The sequence below is a fragment of the Stegastes partitus genome, unplaced genomic scaffold, assembly GCF_000690725.1.
Source record: "Stegastes partitus isolate 25-593 unplaced genomic scaffold, Stegastes_partitus-1.0.2 Scaffold202, whole genome shotgun sequence".
Taxonomy (NCBI): Eukaryota; Metazoa; Chordata; class Actinopteri; family Pomacentridae; genus Stegastes; species Stegastes partitus.
Genome location: NW_007577933.1, coordinates 297,297 through 320,573, shown reverse-complemented (window position 1 = coordinate 320,573; position 23,277 = coordinate 297,297). Strand labels below are relative to the sequence as shown.

Below are 23,277 nucleotides of genomic sequence, written 5' to 3'. Positions count from 1 at the left end.
AGAAAGAAGCCTAGGTGGGGCAAAACTCACAAAGGATAATAATTTTAAAAAGAGAAGAACGACACAAAAGAGGCAGTCAGGTGTTGAATCCATATGTATTCTAAATGTTAGATGCATCCCCATTGTGTTCTATTCAACCTCTATTGAGTGCTATGTGTCAGCTGAGACGTTTGTTCTGATGGCGACCAACATGTCTGCTCTGTGGGTTTCATGAAACTCTGCTTAGAGACTGTCAGAACCCTGATTGGCCTTGAAATATCTGTAAAATAAAATACAAACACAGAGACAGAACTTCCATGATGTCTGTGATGACTGAATGACTAGATTTAATAAACACACTGCAATCATGTGCAGGTGACACACAGAAATGATTTAAATAAACATCAGTGGGAAGATTCATTATTAGATTTAAAATATTGGTACTCTCTTAGTCAACTGTAATGGACATGTATAACATGTACTGAATTAGATTTAACCCCTTAACTTCATTCACCCAAATGATTTGGGCTGTTTCAACTCACAGGTAATGCTAAGACACTAACAGTGGACGGCTCTGAGTCTCAGACTGTGCTGCCCAACCTGACGCCCGGAGTCACTTATGAGGTCACTGTTGTCGCTGTTAAGGGCCAGAGAGAGAGCGAACCTGGATCTGACAGCGTCACCACAGGTAACCTGCACTTTAATGGAGCCAAGGGGATGGGCTGACCCACTGCTCAAATCACACAACCAGCCATGAAGCCCATTACAGTTACTCACACATAGAACTGGAGTTACATCCAGTAACTGCATTTTATTTTTATTTTATTTTTTTTTTTTTTTTTGGAGGGGGTTGGCAGAACTTTCAGTGGAGCCATTTCTTTAACACTTTTTTGTTATTATTTTTTAAAAATAATGAGACATTGTGCCACCCCAGTGTGAGTAATGGTCTCAGCCTGGCTACTTCTATAAACCTGCCTCTGCTGCTGACTGTAGCACACACATTCATTATGTTAAAGCCCGCTATCAGAATGTGTTTTTTTATTTTTTTTTTTACTGGATTTGTCAGTTTTTGTTGTACTGTGAGGATTGCTAATACAGCTGCTGTTTACAGTCCCAGCAGTGTTTAGATACCGTGCAGATAATACACTGACTGTGTTATCTGCATCATAGCAAATGAAAAAAAAAAGCTCCTAAATGTGCAAACACAGCTCATTAACTAATGTAAATCAATGAAAAAGGTTCAAATGTGCTCAAGTGGCAGCGTGTGCTGAAAGGTAGAGACGTCTTGTGACTTTTAAAAGAAATCTTTTTTTCTCTATTAAAACATATCAACAGGGATCTATATTAGTATGCTGCCCTACAAATCCAAACACAGTAACTACACGTGTGGTCAGACCTGAGTTCATGTTAATCAGGCTGACTGAGTGTCTGTGTGTGTTATAGCTCTGGACAAGCCTCGTGGTCTTACTGCAGTCAACATCACAGACACTGAAGCTTTGCTGCTCTGGCAGCCTGCTATTGCTACTGTAGACGGCTACGTCATCACCTACACTGCAGATTCAGGTATGTACACATGCATGCACACAGTAACGCACACACAGTATATGGTTTTATGGTTAAACACATGTACTGTACATCATTCCCCAAGGGAATGTTGTTTTACTAACAACGGTTGGTTCCAAGTTTTTACTGGTCCCTTGTTATTGCACAGTTGTACACTGTTACATCATGATCCAAACCCTGGCAAATAATGGTTTAGTTGAATGTGAATTGCTTTCTATAAAACAAAACTGCCAAATAAAGGACCCTCATATCACTGTGAGAAAATATAACAGATATTCAAATGTTCAGTTTTTAAAAAAAGCTTATATATGTCTCTCTCATACAACCTCTGTCCCTCAGTAGTGGAATATAACTAAGTACATTTACTCAAGGACTGTACCTATTTCTATTTTCTTCTTTGCTTTTCTATCTCTACTAAACTGAATCACAGCATTGTATAACAAAGTATTGTATTTTTCCACTTTAATACATTTACCTGACAACTGTAGCTGCTTTTGAGATTATTATAATAATATATGTGCTACAGGAATTGCTTTTATGCAAAGTCCATTTAGCTGATACTACTTTTGTATTTAAGTTGAATTTTTCTTTACTTTTGCTTGTAATGGAGAATCTCTGCATTGTGATGCTTAAACCTAAGTAAAGGCTTCCTCCACCCGTATTTATTGTGCATGTTTGTTCTTGCTTTGCTAACTTATGTCTGTCTGTGTCTCCCAGTGGCTCCAGTGATGGAGCGAGTGTCAGGAAACGTGGTGGAGTTTGAGATGAGCTCTTTGACACCAGCGACACACTACACTGTGAAGGTCTATGCTGTGAGGGATTTGGCCAAAAGCGCAGCCACTACAACTGAGTTTACCACCGGTCTGTTTCCTTTCTGAGATCTGAATTGTTAGCTTGACTGGGTCAAACTAAACTAAAAATCCTTGTTAAAAATCCCCATATGGTTTTACAAACCTAATTTTAGTGCTTGGTAACATCTCCTGTAAATCTCTGAACCATGATTAATCCCTTAAATTGATTTAAAATGTTAAATGCACCATTAATCAGTGTACCAGATTTGAGGTTCATATTGGTTTCAGTAACTAAAACGTGAGTTGAAAGATGCTTTTAGAAATTACGAAACGACAGCAACACCTATAAACTTTTAATTCCATATGTTTGAAGCTTTTAAGTTGCTCAAATGATTTTAGAGCTGCATTTAAAGGATATACAGAGACAGAATGTACTAGTTGTGGTTAAAGAGCAACTTGATTCACATGTCAGCTGCACATGCCAGAATCTCCACAGCTGCAGAGAGGCTGCAGTAAAGTCATATAGAAATAATAAAACATAAATGACATCAGAAAAAGAAGCTGAAACAGCTGAGACAAGGAGCAGCCAACAGCAAAGTTACAGTGGTATAATAGACAATGACTGTCTTTAATCCGCTGCTGTGTTTTCAGATGTGGATGCTCCTCAGGACCTGGCAGCCAGTAACATCCAGACAGAGAACGCCATGCTGACCTGGAAGCCTCCTCGCGCTGACATCACCGGCTACATCCTCAGCTTTGAGCCTGTAAAAGGCACCCCACGGGTCAGTAGATACCACGACTCCACTGATGCCGCTTTCTGAAGGCCAATGCTGACGTAATGACTGATCTGTAGAATTTGTTTGTGAATAAAATGTGCGAATGTGTTTCTCCCCTCAGGAGGTGATCCTGAGTCCCACTGCAGTGTCGTACAACATGGCTCAGCTCAGAGCCTCCACAGAGTATTCGATCAAGCTGCAGGCCCTCGCTGGTCCTAAGAGAAGCAGAGTCATCACCACTGTCTTCACCACCAGTGAGTGCATTCATACACACAAGGAGAGATTTCACCTCTGCTGTTCTGTGTGTCAGTAGTATCAAAGCATTGTGCTGATTTCTGACTAACGGATGGCTATGGCAGCATTAATGTCCCTCAGTTTGGAAACAGAGTTCTAGCTTAGCCAAAGATATAAAGAAATGTTTTGTAGTGTACAGGTTTTGTACCCAGTCCACTATCCCTTGTCCTTGTGAATTTTGCCAAATTCAAGCCAAACAAAACTAGTTTCCTTGAAACTGACATAAAAAAAATGTAGTCACAACAACAAAAATTATTTTAACAACATACCCTCAGTTTTTAGTCAGTAAAGCAGCACAAGGGATTTTCAGCACTTTACATTAAAGGTTCTTGAAACTCAATTATTTATAATTTTTACTTTATTAAATTCTAAACTGTGACCATAAATAACATTCTTCAGTTACTGAAATAAGATTTTTTCTTAAAACATGACATTATTGGCATGCTGTTTCATAATTAAAAGGCTAAAGGTATAATATTTGTCTTCTAATTCAGCCCAGTTTAGGGATTCTTCTTCAAATTAAGACCTGAATATCTCAAAACAAGACATGAATACTTAATACATTATACAAGCTTCTTTCTGTTAAAAATTATTTTTCCTGCTCATCTTTATTTTTCCATAAAACATAAATATTCTCATGAAGTACCAGAAGCACTCTGTTCTTAGGTTTATTTCAAGGTAACTGATCTGTAGTGAAATCCTCTAGTAAGTCTTGTCAGTTCAAGCTAAAAAAAATGGACAGATATCTCAGTATGACAAACAAGACCAGTCACTGTGTCTGGTTTGCTTTATCATCAATTTGTGTGTGTGTGTGTGTGTGTGTGTGTAGCCGGCGTGCTGTACAGACACCCCAGGGACTGCTCCCAGGCTCTGCTGAATGGCGACACCTCATCAGGCCTGTACACCGTCTACCTGGGTGGAGATGAGAGCCAGCCACTGCAGGTCTACTGCGACATGAGCACTGATGGAGGCGGATGGATTGTAAGTTACTGGTTCCCGTAGACCCATACAGCGTACAGTGCATTCAGAAAGTACTCACTTTTTTACATTTTGTTATGCTCCAGCCTAAAACAAAATCATTTAAACTAATTATCCCTCATCAGTCTTCACTCAATACCCCATAATGACAAAGTGAAAACAGAATTTTAGAAATGATGTAAAGGTGCTCAGGTAGAAAAACTGAAATATCACATTGAAATAACTATTCAGCCCCTTAGTCATGACACTTAAACTTTAGCTGAGGTGCGTCAGATTTCACTCGGTCATGTGTGAGATATTTAACAACCTTAATTGGAGTCCGGATAGAGTTAATCAGTTGATTGTATATGATATGGAAAGCCACAGTCCTGTGTATATCAGGACCCATTCTAAAGTTGCCAGCCAGACAAACTCAACAATCGTTGAGGAAGGTTTTGGTAAAACGGGGAAGCAAGAACCTGATGGCCACTCAGTCTCCAAAGATCCTGTGTGGAGATGTGACTTCCAGAGGGACGTCCATGTCTGCAGCACTCCACTGATCTTGGCTTTGTGACACAGTGGCTGGACAGAAGTCTCTTCTCAGTTAAAGACAGAGCAGTCTGCTTGGAGTTGGCAAAAAAAGCACCTAAAACACTGTGAGAAACAAGATTCTCTGGTCTGATGATGCCAAAAATGAACTATTTGGCCACAAAGTATTTTATCTGGATGCACCACTCATCACCTACCCAGTGTATTAGTCCAGTGGCATGGTGGTGGCAGCATCATGCTGTGCCGACGTTTTTAAGTAGCAGGAACAGAGACACTGATCAGAGTTGAGGGAAAACTGAATGGACCAAAGCACAGAGATAGCCTCAATAGAAAGCTATTTTTGCTTTGTTCAACTCAGATGTTTTGGTTTAAGAGCCCCAAGTTTTACTGTTTGGATTAAGTTTCACAACTCCTGTGAATCTCACTTACATTCACAGCAATCAGCAGTTTTCAGAAAAGAATAAAAAAGCACTGTTCCTACCACCTGACCAGCCTCAACTACAGTCAGACAAAGCTTGGCTGACTTTTCGAAGGAAGTAAACATGATACAGCATGTGGCTGCAAAAGTGACAGGTATCTGGATGGCCGGAAGCACCATGTCTAGAAATTAAATATTGCTCTGTGTCTGCTGTCTGGTTGTGCTTATACACAACACCATAACATCTTAAAAATTACTGTCACTGTTAAGTTTGTAGCTTGTTCTGTTGTAGCCACATGAACACAGACAACAAATGGACGTGATGTGAGTTAGAAAGAAACAAGTAGAGAATGAGTTCATAGAGAAGTTACAGAGAATATGGACATTAAGAGTCAGTTCTTTTTCTTCTGTGCCTCTCCATACCAATTTAGTTTTGATTTTGGCTTCTCATTTTGTTTTGGAAACTCATATGAAGCTTATTATGAAAAACTATTTATCTATTGTTCTTTTGTTTTTTCTCTGCAGGTTTTCCTCCGACGTCAGAGTGGCAGACTGGAATTTTTCCGCAACTGGAAGAATTACACAGCCGGCTTTGGTGACATGAATGATGAATTCTGGCTCGGTAAATTCTAACAGACCCCAATATTCTACAACACACAAGGACTTGGTCATATATCACTATGTTCAGCTCGTAGTTAGGGTTCTTTATGCAAAATGAATAGCATTCAGCATTTTTGTGTCATTCATTGGTGTTATGTATTTTATGATTACAAATTCATTGCAAAATGTGTCCACAAAGCTCTGCTGATTGAACTTAATTTTTTGAACTGATTCCACATTTTTCTGTAATGGTTTAATTAATTCCGTTTCAGAGGTGATTTTAAAGTATTTTGTGGCAGACATGAAGCATGGCATGAACCATTAAACCTACTGAGTAACAGGATAAAACTGAAGCTTTTTTAGTCTTTTTATTCCTAAATGTTTTTGTTATAAAAGTGTAAAATAAGGAATTCTATGTGTATACCATCTTCTGAAAACCACAATCATCAGAGTCGTTATCAGTGCTGTTTGTCCAGCTAAGATATCTCCCCTTTCACTCAGGTCTGTCCAACCTGCATAAGATCACAGCCGGAGGTCAGTACGAGCTGCGAGTCGACCTCAGAGATAAGGGAGAGACTGCCTACGCTCAGTACGACAAGTTCTCCGTCTCTGAACCTCGGACCCGCTACAAAGTCCATGTAGGAGGATACAGCGGCACAGCAGGTAGATCTGACTGATGTCTGTAGCCTACAGCATGTACATTACTTTAAAAATATCTTTTAATACTGTTTGACTTAACTCAGCTACAAGCTCGCTAGTTCCCTCTGAAAACACAGCATCTAAATATTTAGAAATCAGTTCAGGAGTATAGTTCCATATATAGTTTACTCATACAAGTGCATTTGATGGGGACTTTTTTTTAGCAGTAACTTAATCCACATTTGCTGCTCCAGTTGTTATTTGTGGCAGCAGGATGTTATTTTGACACATCAAAATAAAGTGCTGTGTTGGTTTTCATTGTTTTTGGACAAAAATGGATTTGTGCTTTTAGTGATGCATTATTGGTACTTTAAGACAATCTCCATGATTCACACACACAACTCATACATTGTTTGCAGTTTATTTTCAGTTATTATTTGCACATAAACACAAACAAATATTACTACTTGTTAGTTCCCAGTTCTCGTTCCTCAAGAAAACAAACATCATCAGTCAGATCAATACTACTTAAACGAATGGGGGAATGAACAAGCAGTGAGTAGGTGCTTTATTTGACTTTTCAGGGTTAGTTCTTTTCAGTATTGACTACAAGACAGGAACACTTCATCTGAGTGGACTGATGCACTGCTAAAATGACTAAAAAAGTCACTTTAGACCTAAGAAAGCAGTTCTACATATACATGAAAAAATCTGTCTCATTCACCAGATATCCTTTTCCAAATGTGTAGAGGTCTTCGCTTTCATTGCTGCATTAAGCTAAACAATATTAATGAAAAGGTTGCCAACATATATCGCACAATGACATTAGACCCCACCCTCTAAAACTACACATAACCATTTTGTAGAACAAAATCTATACACAAAAGGTTATTGTTGGACAGACATACAGTATACCCAGCCAGCCACAATGGTTTGGCCTAATACTGGCCAGAATTTGACAAGCCAGAAGATTTAACTCAGAATGAGTATGGCTGCCAGACTCTTGTGAAACAAGTGTGAATGACTCCCCAGAATCAGCCTGAGTACACTGGCCCGAGTCTGGCTACCAATACTGAGCTGCAATCACCCCGACCAAAATGGTAGACCTAACCAATATTGGCCCGAGACTGGGTGCTGACACTTTGCCAGAATCGTGTCACAATCTCTCAGGATATAGCCATAACATCACTGTTGTAGCTTTGTCTGGTGAGAAGGAACTTAGACTCTTGATATGCATTTTGCTTCAAGGGATTCAGACTGGATTCATGCTCATGGTGCACTGTGTGCTTGTCCTATTGCCTCAGCATAAGAAAGTAGATTAGTTAACTGAGGCCACACTGCTCAGTATTTGCAGTTACTAAGCTGTTTTAATATTATTGCACTGTCGTAGCTCTATTTTTTAGTTAGGGTTAAGGTTAGTTGTATCAAATTTAGTTGGAAATATAATCATCCTATTTAGATTTTATGAAACTATGGGAGAAGACCAACACATTTTTCACCACACAATAAAAATAAACTGAAAACAAATATAGTCTGAATCAGAATCTGTATAAACGTACAACAACAGAAAACTGTATATCTTATGCTGTAATTTTGGTCTCCATCAGTTGTGAAATTGTCCACTCTGTCTCTACTGTGTCTTTGCAGGTGACTCTATGACCTACCACCATGGTCGTCCATTCTCCACTTATGACCATGACAACGACATCGCCGTCACCAACTGTGCTCTGTCCTATAAGGGAGCCTTCTGGTATAAAAACTGCCACCGGGTCAACCTGATGGGACGATATGGAGATAACAGTCACAGCAAGGTATAGTATTGTTCAGTCCACCACAACTCACAGTACAGTCAACTATGACAGACAAATGAAAGGCTTTAGGGTCACTCCTTGATGGAGTTACATCAGTGTGTGGGACGAGGGTACTCCAGGATTCCTGAAGCATTCAAAACAAAATCAAAACTACCAATAAAAACTAATTCCATTAAGGGTCCTTGGGGCAAAATACATCACTCAGGGCAAAAGCAGGAAGCTATGTGGCCTTTGCAGTGAGGTGGAATGTAAATGGTGCAGTGGTTGAGAGTGAAGAAAGAACCGTAGCGTCCTGATTTCATGCAGGACATTGACATTCACAGAGGTGCACTTAGCCTTTTTATAACCAAATTCTTATATTTGCTTGACTCTAAAGCTGGACTGTGTATGTGCATTAAGGGATTGGTAAGGGATTGCCATATATGTCATAGCTGTTGTTTGGATTTAAAAAAATAAAACTACATGTCAGGGCTGCAGAGATTCCTCATGTGTTTTTCCTGAGTTTCTGATGCCTACCACCTCTACTGGCTGGGAGTACATCGCAACCACCTAAAACATAATTTATTTGCTATAACTGGAGGATTTTCCTCAACTTTAACTATAATGTAGTTGCCATGTGTAGAGACTGTTATAAGTCAAATAATGTGGGGTTTTAATAATAACTCTTGTTGTCTCTTGTTGATGTAAGATGAATCTGTGACAAGAACATGGCTGTGGATTTCTCCTTCACACTCTATTCTGACTTCCAACTCTTGTCCTCGTCCACCTCTGCAGGGCGTGAACTGGTTCCACTGGAAGGGCCACGAGCACTCGATTGAGTTCGCTGAGATGAAGATCCGGCCATCCAACTTCAGAAACCTGGAGGGAAGGAGGAAACGATCATAAATGATATGGAAAGTTCCGCCACCATCAGAAACAACAACAACAACAACATTACTGCTACTATTCTGTCTGGACTCCCCATAAACCACCTCAACTCCCACACCCACCCACCTTGCAGCGACCAAAGCCACTGCCAAGAGCCCTGCTGCCTCCACGCAAAATCAGCGCGCCTCCCCTCATCCAATTTGCTCAAAGATCAGCCTCGACTCCATGAACCTCTCCCCTACCCCTTGCTTCCCCTGTGATACGGTTGTGCAAATGCTGCCAGTGCGGAAATCGATGTGCATGCTAAAAACTGGACTTAAATCAAAGCCCACACAGATTCTGCTCACGCACCAAAGAGAGCAACTCCATCTCACTTGATTCTGATCCCGTCTCTTGTGTTGCAGCATTTGTGGGGAGGCGTGAGTGCAGCTCAGGCATTATGTTGTGTACAGTCATTAGTACAGTTCCCTATTTCACATTTACACTATGTTTGGGGTTTTACAGAAAAGACAGGCTGTTTATGGTACAATGTGGTCTTGTTTAGGATCAGGGCCTCTTTGCTAAAAGCGATATTTCAGCTGGGTTCTCAGAGAAATTCTATTGGTTGTACAACACTGTACAAGCACTCATCTGATTGAAACATTTGAAAAGAGATACTCCTCAGATGGCACTGCTCAGATGTCAGATATCTCCGTCTAACTTGCCATTTGTCTGTCTTTGTGCGACTTAACTTGTCTCAGTGTCACTTTATTTCAAACCCCCTCCCACCCCTACACATGAGCCAACATCTGAAATGATAGAGATGGAAATGAAAAGAGAAAAATAAAAAATCTATGAAAAAGTATTTTACCCTCCACATCCCATGTCCATTGGCGATGTTTCCATTTATGACGTGAGCCCTTGAAGGCGTCATGCTGCAGCCACAGTATTGTGTTTGAAAAAGCTAAAGAACAGAGAAAAGAAATTTTGTTTTGTTTCTCACATGAATCCGAGGCAGGACCTATTATTCAGTGTATAATGACATGCGGTGATTACATTTTTTGTTCTTACTTTTTGAAAAATGTGAATACAGTACATATATGTGCAACAAGAGAATGTTATGTGATGCTCGAAACATTGAAAAAAGGCCAACTCCAATTGAATTCCAGTTGTCATAGTAAGGTCTCTATGCTTATGTTGATGAAAATAGTGTTTGGACAGGCCAAAACTAGAGAACTAGTTACTGTTTCTACCTTCCCCTCCCCTCCCCCTCCCCAAGACCCACAAGCCCCGTACCCTCCCTCCCCCTTCTGCTACAGCAGGATACTAAACCACTGACCTTCTAAAGAATGCCTGTGTAAATTAAGTTTGTTTTTATTGTTTTGTTTGTTTATAACTGGGTGAAAAACAGGTGTTTCTCTGTAAACTGTATTACAATAAAACAGTTTGTTTAAAAGTATGATTTTCACGAGTTGTTTCTTCGCTCAAGTTCCACTTTCTAGATGTTCTACAGCTTCCAGCCACATCTCATGGTCTTCCTTGGTGGATATGCAGTAGAGTTTCCTTTGCACGTTATAATGCATCATGTTACCTGATTTATTGTATGACAAGGAACCTTAGTCAAATACACAAAAATTATAAAATCATTGTCATATTTATATTATTTTTAGTTATTATATTACTTATTATCAATTTACTATTGATAAGTCATCAGGTATGGATAACTCCAGGTGGCTGTACTGATAACTGTAGTTCTGCTGCTGAGGGTTCTGAAGCCCCGCCTCCTGTCACAAACCTGTCTGACATCCACCAATCAGAAGCATCTCTGTCTCTCGGTGATCCTCGGCCGCTCGGGTCCACTCGGGTCCCGCTGCTCGCCCTCTTGGGCAGATATGTGTTTCCTGGTTCCCCTGCTGGGAGTGGCCGACGGGATATATTTGTCCCGTTCCGTGTTGCACAGGACTAGCCATGGTGGAGGACTAGCGGAGCCCGACAGCTGAGGCGATGCGGAGAACTTTTTGTTGGAGGTTAGTGAAGTTCCTCGTCGCTTCAGCTGTGCTCGTCCTGTCCGCTCACCTCCTGCTCAGCTCGGTCAGCAAACACACGGAGTTACCGCCCACGCTCTCAGCCGGGGAGTATCGGCTCATTTCCCCGGACACGTACCACTACCTGCTCAACCAGCCCGCTGTGTGCCAGGACAGAAGCCCCTTCCTGGTGTTCCTGGTCCCGGTCGGCCCTCAGGAGGCTGCAGCGCGGGAGGCCGTCAGGGGGACATGGGGCGGCTCCGGTCCGGGGAGCCTCACTCTGTTCTTCACGGGGCTCCCAGAGGGGGGCCGGGGGGCAGCGGCCCAGAAGGAGCTGGAGGAGGAGAGCAGGCAGCATGCGGACATCATCCAGATCAACTTCGTGGATAGTTACCACAACCTGACCATCAAGACCGTGCTGATGATGAAGTGGCTGGCCACCCACTGCCCCCACGCCTCCTACGCCATGAAGGTGGACGCAGACATCTTTGTCAACGTGTTCCAGCTGCTGGGCCGGCTGAGGGGCTCCCCCCGGCAGGGCTTCATCACCGGCTCGGTCATCCGAGACGGCAGGCCGAGGAGGGACCCCAGCAGCAAGTGGTATCTGTCAGAGGAACTGTACCCCGAGGACAGCTTCCCTCCGTACGTGTCCGGGGCCGGCTATGTGTTCTCCGCTGACATGGCAGCGAGGATCTCCTGGGCCTCCAGGTTCGTCCGGCTCATCCCGCTGGAGGACGTGTATGTGGGCTTGTGTCTGCGGGTGCTGGGGGTCCGGCCGGTCTACTCCTACAGCCTGCCCTCCTTCAGGAACCTGTTCGAGATCCGCAGCCTGCAGTACGACAGGTGCATCTTCAGCAGGCTGGTCATCATCAACGGGTTCAAGCCGTCAGAGCTGCTGCAGGCTTGGCACGACTTCTCCAAAGGCCACGGCAGCTGCTGACTGCTGTATACAGGTGCTCCACATGCAGATCTGACGAAAACAGCAGCCTTCTGTAAAGGAAAGAAAGCCATTAGAACCACAGCCATGAGAGTGAGGACCAAAGACAAGTGTTGAATGGTTGGAGAGGGCAGATCTACTGAAATCAGGTCATTTTTAGAGGTGCAGTCATTAGTCAGTCACTCAAATAGTTGATCAACAGAAAGATCTCAGCTGACTGTTTTGATAATCCAGTAATCATTTAGTCACGTTTATCTATTCATCCTGTGCCTCATGAGGGGCAGTCACTCTTTTGGTTGTGTGCCCTGCTGTAATGCTTTATATTTAAATCTATCACACAGTGAGAATTGAACTGAAACACGATTTTGAACAAAACATTTATTTCTAATGTCTTATGTTACTGATGAAACTGGGGTTCGACAGATTTTAGCCACTAATCAGACTGCTGGTCAGATAAAAAGTCATTTGAAGCTGTCACTTTGAAATGGGCATGTTTCACTCATTTCTGACATTACCACCTGTGAACCATTAAGTAATTTTTAAAGCAAAGATCTCAAATATTTGATGGATCCACTTTCTGAAATGTGATAATTTGATATGGTTTTGTTATGTGAGACACTAAACTGAATCTTTTTGATTTTTCGTCTTTTGATCAAACTAAAAGTCTGAATATGTCACTTGTAGATGTGGAACTAATACTACAGTAAACTTCTCTTTACTGCTATTTTGTAGTCAAAGAATAATTTCATTGAAAACATAATGTGCAGATTGATTTATAATTAAAATAATTGAAAGGTGAAACCCTAAACTTTCTAACTGATGATTTATTTAAGTTGTGTACAAAACATACAGAAAACCTGTTCAGAAATGAGAAGTGGATGATTTATGATAAATTCCTCTGTCCAAAATAATACACTTTAAGTAGACTGAACAATGAATAAAAAATGACAAATCCCAAAAATAAATAAGGGTTAAAACTGGCCAATTGATCAGTTTGCCAGAGTTCAAGGTAACAGCTTCAACTGTTTTTGTGTGGCTAAAATCCCCAAGCGTACTCCACTCAGTCAGTAAGATTAGAGAGCAGAGGACCTCCAACAACCTGATCAGATGAGACACTGCTGACCAGTGACCGCTGACAGCGAAGCATCAGTCAGGACGCCAGACAAGTTCAATCTTGTTTAGAGCTGCAACAATTCGTCAGTGTTCAAGAAAACAAAAATTGACAAAATGTGTAGTTTCATGTCCAGATCGCAGAATTTGCTGCTTTTCTTTATCTTATATTAAGGTATATCAAATAGTTTGTGGTTTTGACTGTATGTGAGACAAGACAAGCTGTTAGTGACATCATCAAGAGTTGTCGGCAGTTATGAAGTTTTTTCACTGTCTAGACTGAACTGTTAATTAAGAAAAGAATTGCTAGTTGCACCCTGCCTGTGTTCACAAATTGCTGTATATGCCAAAGATTAGTCTCTATATGTGTTTGCTTTGTTTCTCTATGTTTTACAGTGCCTCAAAAATCTCTTTGTATTCACCTGTTAAGCACCTTGTAATTCTGGTTTTGTAGAGTGCTGCAGAATACCAGTTTGCTTACATAGAACAAAAAAAATCCTCTTCCTTGACAAGCCTCACACCATTCATTCAAACCAATAACTGGTTAGCTGTCTGTCACTAACTAATCACTGATTAGTAATCAACAGTGACAATAACATAGATTGTACATTAGTTTCTTTTATGGGCTAGTTGCACTAAGTCAGTTTCAGCCCATTTAGTGAGGAAGCAACAGTCCTTTAAGTCTTAAGAGACGCTTTATTTTCTGAGAAGTCAAGGTGCTTCAGCTTCTTACTGCTGTCAGTCTGACCTGCCAGTTCATATTTTACACCAAAGACTCTTTGAAGAGTATTCTTCAGTTAGTGCCTGATGGACTAAGATCCGTATATGTATGGATCCCTTTACCCAGCAAAACACTGGGCCCTATGCAAGACCATGTTTGTATCCTTATCCTGAACCTCTCTGCCTTTTTTCTCTGAGATTATCGAAGCGCTCCAGGTCTCAACTGGACTTTGTTGTACGTTGCTTGTTTGGGCCTGATCTTTTTACACTCCTCATCTGTTCATGAGGAGTTGTGCATTTGTGAGATGTCATTATTAGAATCATTGACAAACCTGAACTTCCTGTTCCAGTGGTCATGTTTTGGAAATCAAAGAAAATCAACACAGCAAATGCAGCAGGTGAAGGAGCAGAAACTGTAACAGACTCTAAAACATCTTTAGGAAGCAGACTGGCCTATGACTAGTTGTATGTTTCATGTTGGCATCATATGCAAATCTGTTCATGACTCTTTCGAAAAAGGTCTGTAGAGACAGCTCAAAGAAGGCCACTGATTCCTGTCAGTCCACTTGTGTGCTGCACTGAACTACATACTTGTTGGTATGGGTGGTTCTTGCATGAGGCCCAGTATGTTAAAAGATTTAAAATCTTGACTTGCTTCATTGCACTGCTGCTTTGCAATATAATCTAGCATTTATGCAATAACCTGCAGATCATGCGTGCGGTTACTGTGCCTGCTGACAGATAGAATGAATCTGTGCCTTGTGCCTGGTTCTGTCTGTGCTGTAGTTATAGCTGACAGCCAGCTGGTGGCAGTATGGAGGTGTGCTGCTGCATCTGCCGCTGCTGGTTCTCTGTCAGACGCTGATAGACCATACATTTGAACTGTGATATTTATTAAGGAAATAACTTTTACTGTGTCTTGTGCACCAAAATGCCTCATAGATTTATACCTTGATAAAAATGCTGGGTTTGTCTATTCATAAGCTTTTCTTTCCTGAAGCAGGAAAATCTTCCTATTGCTGGTTACTCCCTTGGTTTCATTAGAGAGTTTTATGCCAGAAAAAATGCTGTTTTCAGACTCAATAAAAGTCTTGGAAAAATGTTGAACACGTGCTTTTCTTTCTCACTTGATGAGTCAAGATTTAAAGATGGATTTGTTGCATACAGTCACACACAGTCCACAGAACAAAGTGCAAGTCATTAAAATGCCGCCAATTGGGTAAAAAAGAAAAAAAGAAAAAAGGACTTAAAAAAACCAAGTGTATATACTGCATTGGTGGGATTATGCAAAATAAAAGTGTAATGCAAAATAGAACATGGGATGTGTTGTGTACTAATGAAAGTAAGGTAGTATTAATACAATATTGCAAATAGATGCATTCAGAAGTATTCTATCAAACATAGTTTTTTTTGTTTGCTTTTTTCTCCCCACAGTTTCTGGCTTCGATAAGTGGTGTATTTTTGGTGAGATAATGAGATAACAGGCCTTTTTTGGGCTCAGAGGGTTAGGACTCTGACCACTGTGATAAATTGTTATTATTGTACTATTCTACATGTTTTTTTTTGTTTGTTTTGTTTTGCAAAGTAGTGTTCATGTCACATTAGAATTTAATCAAAATAAAATGATTTAGAAGAAAAGTCCTGACTTAGATGGAAAGCATTTTCTCACAACCCCACTCTCATCACCTGTTGTGACCACATCACAGGTCATCGCATAGACCTGAGAAGACACCCAGGAAGTGGGAATAAAGGGTGTCACCGGGGCAGTGTTATTAAATAAAACAGACTTTTTCAACATAGAATTTTTGAAAAAAAAAAACAAAGATCATGATCTTAAATGGAAATATTTAGTAGGGTGTAGCATCAGATAAAATATCTAAGGTAGAAGTATAACAGTTGTAATTAAGTATAGCACTCTAATAAATGTACTTAGGTACGTACCACCATTCTACCATAATGAAAGTCTGTCTCTCCAAGCCTAACTGGAAGAGTTACATATAAGAATATTCTCCACTTATTGATGATGTTAAAAAAAAAAATTAAATTAAAAAAAAGGCCAGTTTCATGTCTAGCGACCAGTCTACCTGATGGTGAACCAGAGAGTGTTGTAGCATTAGATGCTATGTAATGCCTGGCCTGCAGCAGATCAGCGAGTGGGTTTAGAAACAGACCACTGAAGCTTCATGATTCACCAGCGTCGGCAGATGGCAGCCTCACATCAAACCTGCAGCGCTTCCACGCTGCAGAACGAAACCCCAGCTGAGGTCTGTAGGAGTCCTTCTGCCTCGGAGTGAGCGGCAAACCAAACACATCTCTGTGGCTTACTTTGAGGGAGGAGAGGGCTGATAGTGTATGCTATGCCAGTCTTTGCCTCTTATCAAAAATCTCATCAAACCCTTTAAAAAAACACAACACACCCATATGTGGTCACACATATTCCTTGGCTCTTGAGCAACGTGGCTGAACAGGCTGAATTTCCAACATGAATGTGAATACAGTTTAAATTTGTCTAAACACTGTCGGATGGTCAACACTGATATCTAAAATTGTGTGTGTGTGTGTGTGTGTGTGTGTGTGTGTGTTTGCTTTCTAAGGTTTCTTTTCTCAAAGCTGCATTAACTGATTTTTGCCACTAAGGAACAGCAGGACGAGCTGTCAACACAGTGTTGACATATTAACCCCGTTATGCCAACTGTATAATATTTGATACATGAGTTTTTGAGACCTCTACATCATCAGTATGATATATTTTTTCATGAAAAACCTGATGTATAAAATCAGACACATGCAGTGCACAGATAATCCACTATAGATCCTAATTCATGCACCAAAAATGCCGGACGTAGCAAAACTGATACAAATTAAAATTCATATATGCACATTGATATTTATTATTATTATTATTATTATTTTTCAGAAGGTAAGGTATCAATAAATACTTGAGTTTTTTAAAAAAAAAAAAGGAATTTTCTGGCAATTGTTTCATGGTTCAGGCTTTTCAGGGTTAATGAAGTAGTTATGGCTGATGTGTTACAGAACAGTTGCATATTTACACATCCAGCAGACTCAGAGCAACATCAGCATTTTGTTTGAATCAAGTATCTGTGAATCTGTGAATGTAAGTTTATTATTAATTCTGTTTTAACCCTGTTTTGGTCTCTACCAACTGGTATTTGCTGATAACACCAGAGAGAATAGGGTTTAAAGATTAGAAGCTCTTAGCAGAACTGTGACGATAGTAATAGACGTACAGTCTAAACTGTAATTTTATGCCTTTTATGTTGAATTATAGTCACAGAAATTTCACAACACGTAGAAAACATTTAGATATTAACACAAGGCTTTATGTACATGTGTTCATTTCTACAGTTTTTTGGGGGGAAAAAACATTTTAATAGTGAAAAAAAATTCAGTCTAAAGCTTACATACATTCTTCCTCAGGCTGCATTACTGTTTTTAATCACATTGCAAGTGAAATAATTTACTCATTTAATGTCACATGTTTACATAAACTATATATATGTCGAATCATTCCAGATAGATTTTTCATCTCTAAGAAACAGGAAAAAGTGAGCAAATTATCTTTAGCTAAGTTTATCTCCTTGGCCAGCTTTAAGGAGCCAGAGCTAGGTATAAAGAGCTTCTTCTCTTCACAGCAAATATTCAGCATTTCACAGAACCTTTCATGTTCAGCACATTGTTTGTCGCAGTAAATTTTAAGACAGCTTTCAACTATTTCCACTTTCCAGGACCCGACTGTAATGTAGCAGCTCTCGAGACACATCTAACAACCTCCTATAGACCATCTACATGTCTATCTCAATGAACAATAAGCCATCTAGACTTCTCCTGGAAATAAACATAACTTATGGACACTTACTAAACATCTTTAGATTTTAAGGCTTAGTCTGACAAGACCTCTCAACTTTTGTGGAAAGGTGCTGTGCTGTTAAAATGCATCTGTATGGGACAAACAGGCTCAGAGAAATGGTTCCATAAAACAGAGAAGTAGTTGGTGGATGTAGCTCCAGTTCTAACCCTCTAGCAGACCAGGCTGCTGGTTATGTTGGTGGCCAGTCTTCAGCCTGTGGTGGCTGTGGGCACCGCCTGGCTTCAGCCCTGTAGCTGGTGCCTGGCTAAGGTTCGTTCTTTGTAGACAAAGTAAAAAAAAAAAGCAGTGTCAGCTTCAGTTATGTACATTCTGTGATAGTGGCATCGCTCTCCTTATAGGCTGATCTTGTATGATCTGCATAAAAGTAGTTGGTAATAAATCGGACTAAAACTGTTGAGTTCCTCTTCCCATTTCAGCACCTAAAGCTCTCTTCTATTCTCCACGGAGTGTCCATTTGTCTGGTGTTTGTGTGCCGTCTGTTCCAGTCTATTCATTTCCCACACTGACTGAGTGGGAGTTAATGCTCGGGGCCAGCGCTCAGCATTGTTCAAAACACTCCCACCTCTGTGCTGTTTCTAGATACTTCTGATCAGCGCAAACAACTGGGACTGTACTCCATTTCATACAGTATCACAGAGCAGTATACAAGAGGACAAGAGTGTAAAGACTGGGGGCATGAAGGGCCCTTAAAAGGGTTCAAATATACACAGAGCTGCATCTCTGAGTGAATAAAGTGGCATTAATCTGCAAAAAAAAAAAAAAAAAGAAAAAGAAAAAAGTCACAGTGAAAATGCATCAGCTCCACTCTGTCCTCCTGGTAGCAGCTCAGACTTTTCCAGGCTGCCCTGCTGCTCTGTGGGTGGAGCTACATCCACCAACGAGCTGCTGCTGCTGCTGAGGCTGGTTCCTAAGACAACCCAGGAAACATGCATTTGCATTAGCGAGCCTCGCTTCAAGCAGCCACACCGGAGAGAGCTGCATGTCTGCGCGACACAAGGCAGGAACACTGTGGTCGTACTGCACCGACAGCGGATATATGATGCAAAGCACCTCAGCGACCGTTTGAAGCCGAGCTTTCTGCGTGAACCTGCACACTGACTGAACCCATGTAAGTAGACTGTGGAGGTGTTTGCTGCTTGTTGGGTTAAATAAAACACATTTAGAAACAATGCTGGGATATAGTAACGACAGTCTGTGCAAACTTCCTGCAGCACAAAGTGTAAAAATATTCATGAGGTGCTGTGCAGCGGTTCCCAACTTAGGGTTCGGGACACCCAAAGTGGTCCCAAAATAAATATGAGGGGTCTCGAGTGGACGGAGGGGGTCAAAGATAGAACATAACCAGTGACCCGCAGGGGCATCAGGTTGTCTCATTGCTTATGCGTTTTTGCAAACTACAGGTTAAGATGACTGCTATATTTTTAATCCATTTGTTTTTATCAGAAACAAATAATTAGATGTGATGTAAAATATGTTCCTAGTGGTGGCAAACCCACATAGAATCATGCCCCTAATGCAACTCTGGCCCAGTTCTGTGAAACTCTATAGCTTCTTTGCTGTCTTGAGGCTTGCTGCTCTCTAAAGCTTGTTTCCTGCAGGCAGAAATCAAAAATCCACTTTCTCCCTGGAGCAGATGGAAACAAAACCACAGCTAAAAGGAGATCGAATAAAGAACGTGGGTCTGTCAGCATCAGGAAATGTAAAAATAGGAAAGTCTTTGCTTACATGTTTCTCACGTCATCTTATGTCAGTGTTTCCAGCTTCAGTCGCTGCCCTCAAGTGACCAAACATGTCAAATAATGCAGCATTTAAAAACGTGTTTAATGTACTAACAATACAACACACGTGGAGCTGGGAAACTCTCTGGCATAGACATAGATTCTTGATATGGCAAAATGAGTGTCAAAGCCTGTTTATTTTTTCAGGACATTCTCTTATTTATTTGTCCTTGTAAAATGCTTGTAACTGTAGCTCGGCTGGCCTCTTTAGTTTCACTGCTCACCTCTCATGTTAAGGCCATAAAGTGTGATGAGGTCAGACAGGTTGGGGACCACTGTCACAGGGCTGGGAAAAAAACAAAAAAAAGATCTGTGTAGCACAATTCAGCAGACACACTGTATGTCCCTGAGCAATTTAACAATGAAAAAGTCTGTTTGTAACTCTGCTGCATCTTTCTTTAAAGGCTCCAGTTTTGTTTGCAAGTGCAAGATGTTTTTTTTTTTTCTCGCCATAAATGCATCAAGTGTCAGCTGTGTCAGAGTCCCATGTCTTGTCCAGAGATGTGCTGCTGAAATCTGACCCTGTCGTCTGCCAGTCTTCATGTTAGTTTTCAGTGTTGCTTGCCTGTCAGCCCACATGTGTTGTTTCTGTAGGAAGTCCTGTGTCTGTGCCGTTGCTCATTTGTTGTTGCATGTATGTGGTTCCTCCTCAGTTTCTGCACAGAGACCTCTGGCTTTGTTCCACCACCCACAAGATGCATATGAATAGCTTATTAAATCAATGGAGTAAGTATTGAGAAATTCAAATACTTTTCACTTTTGCTTCTTTATGCTGTTATCTTTTACATTTTTCAAGCCATTTTTGATGCACACTCAATGCAACGACTGCACAGTTGTGTGACTGAAGTGAGAACCCCCAGCTGTGTGGCCTGTCTGTGGCTGTGATGTGTGTGCAGCGCTGCATTGCTTGATGCCACTATGTCACATCCATTGTAGCAGTCACTGTATGTGTTGTGTGTTGGATGAACTAGCGCTTTAAGCAGGTGTATCTGCTGTATAGTAATTGTGTTTAGCTCGGCATTGTTCTGAAATAGAAGGAGTTTTGCTCAGCATCCAGCTGGTCTAAACGTGTCCAAAGGTGGTGCGTCAGAGAAGTGTCCTGTTACCTGCCCTCCATGTTCAACACATCCTCTACAGGCTGGAGGTGTTCTTTCTTTTTCACCTCTTACAAATGTCTTCTTGTAGAGTTAGAACATAAATATGTGTTAGGAAAATTTGAAAAAAGACTTTATGAAACATAATCATATTGTCATAATTTTAAAAAAAATGTGGAGATCACTTTTATTGATATATATTATCGATTTTTTAAAATTTCTATATGCAGTTTTTGTAAAGTCTGTTTTTAATTCGTAATAGTGTTTTTCCAGACGTTTCTTGTCTTTCGTGGCATGTTTTATCTCCTAATGTGACTTTCTGTGATAGTGGTGCTGTCTACAGTCACAGCTCTCACCTTTTATCCAAACACATGGCCCTGACTCTCTTATGTTAAGCTGAACAGCTGCCAAAGATAAAGTGAATACATGTACAGTAGATACATCACTGACTGCGCTTGTTGATTGCAGTGATGCGTCAACTCTGCCTTCATGTTGCTTAATGCATGTAAAAGGTTTAATCACAACTGTTTTTGCTGTTTTTGGTTGAATAAAAATGCACCAAATTAGCTTTGCTTGCCTGATATAGCTATCTAAATAGATATCTATGTATATATATCAAATTCAGCATGTTTGTAGCAGTAAATTTTAAGACAACGTTCGATTATTTCCACTTTCCAGGACCCTACTGTAATGTAGCAGCTCTAGAGACACATCTAACAACCTCCTATAGACCATCTACATGTCTATATCAATGAACAACTGGTACTAAATTGAACCTGTTAGCTGCTGGTTAGCAGTGGCAAACCAACTCGTGATCAGTCATCTAGACTTCTCCTGGAAATAAACACAACTCACGGACAGTAACTAAACCCCTTTAGATTTTAAGGCTCAGCCTGACAACCCTTCTCAAATTCTCTGTGTAACCCACTAAACTAGCGGGTCAGTTTTTTGTGACTTGTTTGTGACATTCAGCCGTTTTCCACTGCAGGAACTTGTGGGCTGTTTTAAGGCAGCCTTAACCTTTGTAAATGCTTCGACAACAAAGAACCATAAAAAGTTGTTAAATCTATTGTCAGAGTAAGTTGGCAACAGTGGAAAACAGTTTAAGCTTGTTTACTTGTGAGGCGGGAGGCATGTGATTGGCTGGAAAGAGAGAGAGGGAGGTGACATCACCACTGTAATGAAATGAAATGCATAATGGCATGAAATATAAATGCAATTATGAAATTCATTGGTTGCCATAAATCAAAATGATGAAAATTTAACTTTTATACTTTTAGAATACAGGTTTAATATTCTGTAATGAATAACTCCTTAAATGATTTTATTTCTTTGAAGCATTTTATAAAGTCTATTTATATGACTGCCGGATATGAACCTAATTAAACTAATACATTAGTGGCTGGTTCTAGTTCCATAGATTAATACAAACAAGGGTACTTCAAAAAGTTCCATCTCCATTTTGGGGCATAACTGTATACTTCGAAGCCTTATAACACTACAAAACTCAAATGTTTGTTCTTTCCCCCTCATTAGCCAATGATCCTGAACTCCAGGGATTCATGTTGATTGGTGTTTGATTTAGAAATACAGACAGAACACTTGTACAAAAGGAATCAGGTTGTGCTGATCCCAAACACCAGTTTCCATTTAGTTTTTGATACACAGAATCACAGAACATATACATCTAATAAATTGGAAAAAAAATGCATTTGTGTTGCTTGTGCGCACAAACAATGCAGATCTTCAGTGTTTATGATGACCTCGGGCTTGTCAGATGTGAAATGGTCAAAAGGAGTTATGAGTAAATTATATTTGTTTTTTTCCTTCGTAAAGCTTTATCTCTGTTGGCTGTTTGCATAGTAATAGATGCACTGGTTCAAGGTCACGATTTACTGCCTTTTTATTTACCTTCACACTTACACTGCTGCATGCCTGGGAAGCTTGGCTGCTTGGCTACAAGGTTCATGTTTGCTCTGGTTGTGTAGGTTGCAGCAGGCCTTTGAAAGAAGTTCTTTGCGAGTCATATGTGTTGTCTGCCATCACTAAGGACAGCCATTTGGATTTATGAGCAGACTTGTTGGGGGAGTCTGTGTAGTGGGTGGATGGATGGAGGGAGGGATAGAGAGGGAATCCTGATAAATCCTCCCCACACTTCTTTTTCCTGCCTTCGATGCTGATGCGGGGATTTGACGGGGATTCCCTCTGACCGGGGATAATGCTGATCATCACCAGTGTCGTGCTCGTTCAGAACTAAGCCTCACCTCGCAGATGGTAAATGCTTAGAATAATCTGGCCATGAAACATAGATGAAGCCTGTGAACTTCACATCTTAGCGTCTTGTGATGTCTCACTGTGCACCGCCTGTGCGCTCTTTTTTTAAATCTGCGTGGCTATCACTCATAGAAAGATAAGATTCAGGTTGTACCTTTATTCATTCTGGCTACCTGCTTGCAAGTGTTGAGTTCTCATCAGCTTTCCTGTATGCAAAGCGCAGTT

The 23,277-nt window shown here is 40.7% G+C and overlaps 3 protein-coding genes across 4 annotated transcripts in view; all 3 read left to right on the top strand.

The window, feature by feature from the left end:
• Positions 1-10,521, top strand: part of tncb (tenascin Cb) — a 57,676-nt gene extending 47,155 nt beyond the window's left edge. The window contains exons 14-23 of the mRNA XM_008280609.1: positions 524-667; positions 1,423-1,542; positions 2,260-2,403; positions 2,985-3,115; positions 3,231-3,363; positions 4,233-4,384; positions 5,853-5,949; positions 6,429-6,590; positions 8,214-8,377; positions 9,152-10,521. Coding sequence (XP_008278831.1) covers positions 524-667; positions 1,423-1,542; positions 2,260-2,403; positions 2,985-3,115; positions 3,231-3,363; positions 4,233-4,384; positions 5,853-5,949; positions 6,429-6,590; positions 8,214-8,377; positions 9,152-9,262 — 1,358 coding nt within the window. The 3' untranslated portion in view covers positions 9,263-10,521. The remainder of the gene's footprint in view (positions 1-523; positions 668-1,422; positions 1,543-2,259; positions 2,404-2,984; positions 3,116-3,230; positions 3,364-4,232; positions 4,385-5,852; positions 5,950-6,428; positions 6,591-8,213; positions 8,378-9,151) is intronic.
• A 624-nt stretch (positions 10,522-11,145) lies between these two features.
• b3galt8 (beta-1,3-galactosyltransferase 8) lies at positions 11,146-15,121 on the top strand. The gene has a single exon (XM_008280608.1). It carries the CDS (start codon positions 11,228-11,230, stop codon positions 12,185-12,187), a length of 960 nt encoding a protein of 319 aa, XP_008278830.1. The 5' UTR covers positions 11,146-11,227; the 3' UTR covers positions 12,188-15,121.
• A 3,518-nt stretch (positions 15,122-18,639) lies between these two features.
• Positions 18,640-23,277, top strand: part of LOC103356462 (dual specificity testis-specific protein kinase 1) — a 42,921-nt gene continuing 38,283 nt past the window's right edge. Inside the window, exons 1-2 of one of the 2 annotated variants that reach the window (XM_008280606.1) lie at positions 18,640-19,014; positions 20,338-20,410. In XM_008280606.1, coding sequence (XP_008278828.1) covers positions 20,380-20,410 — 31 coding nt within the window. In that variant the 5' untranslated portion in view covers positions 18,640-19,014; positions 20,338-20,379. The remainder of the gene's footprint in view (positions 19,015-20,337; positions 20,411-23,277) is intronic. The other variant, XM_008280607.1, reaches the window with a different exon arrangement.